Source organism: Haliaeetus leucocephalus, unplaced genomic scaffold (genome assembly GCF_000737465.1).
Source record: "Haliaeetus leucocephalus isolate CR32 unplaced genomic scaffold, Haliaeetus_leucocephalus-4.0 Scaffold2, whole genome shotgun sequence".
Taxonomy (NCBI): domain Eukaryota; kingdom Metazoa; phylum Chordata; class Aves; order Accipitriformes; family Accipitridae; genus Haliaeetus; species Haliaeetus leucocephalus.
In genome coordinates this window covers 16,712,865-16,717,888 of record NW_010972438.1, presented here as the reverse complement: position 1 = coordinate 16,717,888, position 5,024 = coordinate 16,712,865, and the positions used below count along the sequence as shown (strand labels likewise).

The following is a 5,024-nucleotide window of genomic DNA, read 5'->3' as shown; positions in this document are numbered from 1 at the left end:
TGCCGCCCCCCGGCGGCCCAGGTGAGGGTCCCTCGGCGCGGGGAGCGCGCCCCGTCCCCACACGGGCCCACCCGCCCCGGCGGCGCTTTCCGAGGCCGGTGTGGTTCGGGACGGCGTTTCCGAGCCCCGTTCGTGTGGCCGTTTGTTAGGAAGAGCGGAAAACCGGCTGTAGAGCTGGGCTGCCTGCTGAAACGCTAGGCTGCTCTCGGCACCCGGCTGGCCGCCCCCCCGGCTGAGGCAGCTGGCATAAGCAGGCTCAGGGCGATGAAAGCTTTATCTGCCCCATAGTGCCCTGTCAACGCTCGGGTGAGGTAAGCTGGCTGCCGCAGAAATTTCCAAGCGTTTGGGAGTAGGTGTAATAAGGAGAGGACTACCCGGGAGTGAGCGCTCTTCTTTGGCCTGTCAGTCCGCCCCTCGGGTCCCCAAGAGCCGATAAAGGCTTATCGCGCTCTTTTGGGGAATTGTGCTGCTTCCACCCTGATATTTAATGGAATTCGTTTTAACGGCCTTGGCCAAAGAGTTGAAATTGAGCATGAGATGACCAAGCATCTTTTTTTTTTAATAATTTTTAAGTTTTAAAGGTGAGCCAAGATTTATTTTTTCTTTTTAATCACTGCCACCCACCAGAAGAGGACAAGTCGGGTGGAGGTTTGTGCTGACAGAACTCTTCTTGCGGTTGTACTGGGTTAGGAACATGAACGGGGTCGGGTAACGTGGTTGGGCTCATGGATACTAAATTGCTAATCCTTTGTAGCTTTCTGGGGGTATGGGGAGAGGATCACAAGTTTAGATCAGTGGATATTATCTGAGACCTCTTAGCTACTCACTTTAACTTGCCATTTAATTTGCCTGGCATCTGAAAGAAAAGCTAAGCCTTGTTTTATGAGGAACTGAATTTTAGAAAAAGTGATGTATTACGCTATTTAAATATGACAAGCTCTAAAATCTCAACCTGTACAGCAGAAAAACTGGTTAACCAGGCAATCTGCTTTTCTTTGAGCGATTTCAGTTTCTGGAGCATTTCCCTTCACTGTTCACTAATACATTCTAGATTTACTTAAAAACCCCTGAATTAAAGTCACGTGTCCTTTGCTCACTTGTCTTTTTCCTGTGTTTTTATAGGCAACAACAAAGGTTTTGTTACCATGGTTTCCAAAAGGAAATTGTCAAAAGTTGATGCTTCTGGAGAGAGCTGCAAGACAGACTTGCCGAGTAGGTGCTCAGGTATAGGCTTATGGGGAATAGAGACCTGTTGGTAGAGGCAGCGGCCCCCAGGCAGTTCTGATAAAGCTAATTGTTAGTGACGCTGTTGATCTTTAAACCCCTCTTTTAATCACAATAAAACAACAATGCTGAAAGTGGTGCCATATCTTTTCTCAATCCCTCTGTTCGCATAGCTTTGATCGGCGTTTATGATCTTGAGCTTCGCAGTCTGCGAATCACATTTGATCAAAACTGATATCTATAAATCAAACCAAAATAACCTCTCTATGTAGCTGGAGGGAAGATAGTTATTTTTTGCTTTAGCGGATGGGTGGATACCTAAGAGGCAGGTCTGTTGGGAGAACTTAGATTAAATTTGTGCTTTTCAGGTCAGAGGACAGTATGCACTCTAGCGTTGCTCATAATCTGTTAGTGGGTATGTCTCCCATGAGAGTCAGCCACTGAAGGTGTATCTTAACTGTCTCTGGTTATGGGGTAAGGAAGAAAAGTTCCTTTCTGGTGTCATGCTGCGGGGGTAACTGCTTTATAGGATCTGTGCATTGGCATCCGAGTCTGCTAATGACTGCTGTCAAATAGCAGTACAGTTTGTTGGTCTGGTCCCATAAGTGTGTTCCTGTGTTCCTCTAATTTCTTAATAGAAGGTTAATTTTTAATTAGTTGTTTATATGAAGAATCCTTGCTATTTTTATTACAGAGTATATTTGACATAGCATGTCTTGTTTTCTCAGAAACAAAGAAGTCGCGGATTTCTGATACAGAAAAGGCCTTTGCCCATGGTGGAGTGGAGAATGAGGGAGTCTTTGAAGAGCTCCTTAGAACATCAGGAATTATACTGAAAGCTGGGGAAGGACAGAATGAAATAGGTATGGGTTTAACACGTGCTCTCTCTGCTTGTGTCTGAAAACCTGCAAAGATGACTGGTACAAAGTAAAGATGCATTTTACTTGCAGAGCGAAAATGCTTGAGCCAGCTTGTTCCAAAGTTCGAGTAAACCTTCATCTGGCCTCTGATTTGTTATATACATCTTGAATTGCGCAGTTCCTGCTGAATTCTGCATCACCTAAACTCATTATACCGGCTTTTAGGGTGTATACATGCTGAGTCAGAAGGCTTCTGAAAGATTATTGGAGGTATAGACTGCATCTGTGGTTAGAGTATTGAGTTCCAGAGGCAGGAGCTCTGAAACAGGAAGACGAACATCTCATGTTGCATTTCAGCACAGAGAAGGCCTTCAGGAATTTGACTATTAAGCTTTTTTAGTGCTGTTAGCTACTCTTAGTCCAGACTGGAGAACGCACAAGTAGTGATACCACTCAGGCTTTTGCTAACTGGACTTGTCAAGAGATCAAATGCAGAAGTGTTGGTGGATGGGCTTGAGAGCTTGTACTTAGTGTAGCTGATGTTATGATGTTGTATGGATAAAATGTGTCTGGTTCTTTATTTTCTTTTTAAACTTTGTCCTTAGCTGTAGATCAAATGGCTTTCCAGAAGAAGCTCTGCCTCGCCCTGGAGAAGCACCCTACTTACCCAGGTGTAAGTAACGGACTATGCTTTGGCAGGAGCCAGCTTTAAAACTGTTTGCTGTGTAGCAAAAGATGCAAATGCAGCTGCCTGTCCCTGCTAGTCCCATACAAAAGTGTACAACATGGTAGCTTATCTTGGATTTCTGTGGTCCAGACTCTCTAATTTTCTCCGTGTTGCTGTCCCAGCCTTTTGGTCCCATTGTCCTTCTGCTGTATCTGTCTCTTCTCAGCTGTTACATCTGAATAGTTAGACACAGAGGTGACCAGCATGTGTCTCTGTTAAACCAGCCTTGGTGTGTGCGGTCCAAGTTTGGTTTTGCATAATTCCAAGAAAAAGTGCTGCACTTCCACCACCTTGCCCTGTCGAAGTAATTAATTGGCAGTATTATTCAATAGACAAAGACTCTTAAGGGAGAAAAATAATTTGCTTAACTTTCTAGTGGAAGCTGTGCTTGGTTTTGTGTTGTCTGGGAGCTGGCAGCATTAAAACTGCCACAATGTGGTGCTCCTCTCCAATCAACAAGCCCAGTGTGAAAGTCCTGAGGCCAGTGATTTGAATCCTGCAAATGTTTTTTGGGTGCAGCTCTTGTCACATTAAATGTTGCTGTCTCAGCTGAACAGGAAGAAAGGCAAAGCCCTTTTAAATCAAAGTAAAATGTGAGACACTTGCTTTAGAGTTATTTTGTGGAACAACTAGTGTTTCCTTTTGGAAATGGTTTAGACTAGAGTTCATTTATTATCCAGCTTTCCTTCCATCACAATTTCTGTTTGCAGTTGCCTGGCTAGCTCTTCCCTGTTCTCATCATCTGCTCACAAAGAGCATCCTAAAAGACAGCAGTTGATGGGGGCATCTTTTCAGGACATGGATAACTTCTCTCTGCTTTGCAGGTTGTGAAGCAATTTATCAGCGGCTTGGAATCTCATATCAAGGACAGAAACCAGTTCAAGAACTGTCTCTTGCCGTGTACTCCCATACGGACTGAGGGGTCGAGGTCAGAGAAAATGTATTTTGTCTTCCCCTTCAGTCAGAGCCAGTCTCTATTTAAATGTCATACAACATTGAGCAGAGTGGAGGGAAAAGCCATAGCTCCAGCTGATACGCAACAAGACTTGTTTGTTATGCAAAAGTGGCTAGTGTAATACCTTGCTATTTGATAGCAGTAAGTTTAAAGTGGTAAGTTACAGAATTTACTAGCTGCCTGTGGCATGTGTTGGGCTCCACGGCATTTTATGGCAAGAACCAAATACTGGGAAAAAAATTTTGACAACGATGGTGAAGGTCAACCAGTTCCAGCTCACACTAGTCTTGTAGAGAGTAAGCTCGTTTAGAGCTAAAATGCAGTTTTAAATTTTTTTGCGTGCGTCTGTGGTTACCATGTGTTACCATAAGTCGTTGTAAGTGTTTTAAAAAAAAACCAAACCATGAACGCAAAGAGTTACAGCCTGTTCTCCTAACATGTTTTTATTACAACTGTAGTGGAATCTTTCATCTTGCAGGACTCTGGTGCACTCGTATTGTGAAAGCCTCATTAAACTGCTTCTTGGAATTAAGATCTTACAGGTATGTGCGCCTTAGTTTGCTCTTTACAGTGGTGTTGATTTATTTAGAGACCCTTTTGCTTATGTAAGTAGAGGATTAATAGAACTAGTTGAGGCAGCTGAGGCTGCATCTGGAATAGTGTCTAATTTAGTGACACAAAGATGCTCAGGGCCTGCAGAACATGGCATACAAGAAGAGACAAAGGGAATTGGGTTTGTTCAGTCTTAGGAAGAGAAGATTAAGGGAGATCTTGTGGTCTTCAAATATCTAGTTACATGGTATAGAGAAAACAGAGCCAGACTCTTCTCAAAGGTGAACAGGGGCAGGATGAGAGACAATGGTTCGGGTCAACCGTGAGAAATTCTGATAGGATATAACCACTTCCACTGTAGAGAATGTTTTCCTTAAGTGCTAGAACAGGTAGGCTAGAGAGGTGATGGAAACTCCATCATTGGAGGAATTTGAATCTTGGAGGTGTTTAAAAATGGGCAAGACGCTGAGCAACCTGCTGGCAAGAACAAGTTCTGTTTTGTTGTCCTGGTTTCAGCTGGGATATAGTTAACTGTCTTCCTAGTAGCTGGTACAGAGCTATGTTTTGAGTTCAGTATGTGAAGAATGTTGATAACACACTGATGTTTTCAGTTGTTGCTCAGTAGTGTTTAGACTACAGTCAAGGATTTTTCAGCTTCTCACGCCCAGCCAGGGCACCTGACCCAAACTGGCCAACAGTGGATTCC

At 43.8% G+C, this 5,024-nt stretch overlaps 1 protein-coding gene across 1 annotated transcript in view; it reads left to right on the top strand.

Annotated features, from left to right (window-relative positions):
- Positions 1-1,145: 1,145 nt before the first annotated feature.
- The window catches only part of LOC104835609 (Fanconi anemia group D2 protein), a 53,397-nt gene continuing 49,518 nt past the window's right edge, over positions 1,146-5,024 (top strand). Inside the window, exons 1-5 of the mRNA XM_010573694.1 lie at positions 1,146-1,224; positions 1,953-2,087; positions 2,690-2,757; positions 3,636-3,739; positions 4,245-4,308. Of these exons, the coding sequence (XP_010571996.1) occupies positions 1,146-1,224; positions 1,953-2,087; positions 2,690-2,757; positions 3,636-3,739; positions 4,245-4,308 (450 nt within the window). The remainder of the gene's footprint in view (positions 1,225-1,952; positions 2,088-2,689; positions 2,758-3,635; positions 3,740-4,244; positions 4,309-5,024) is intronic.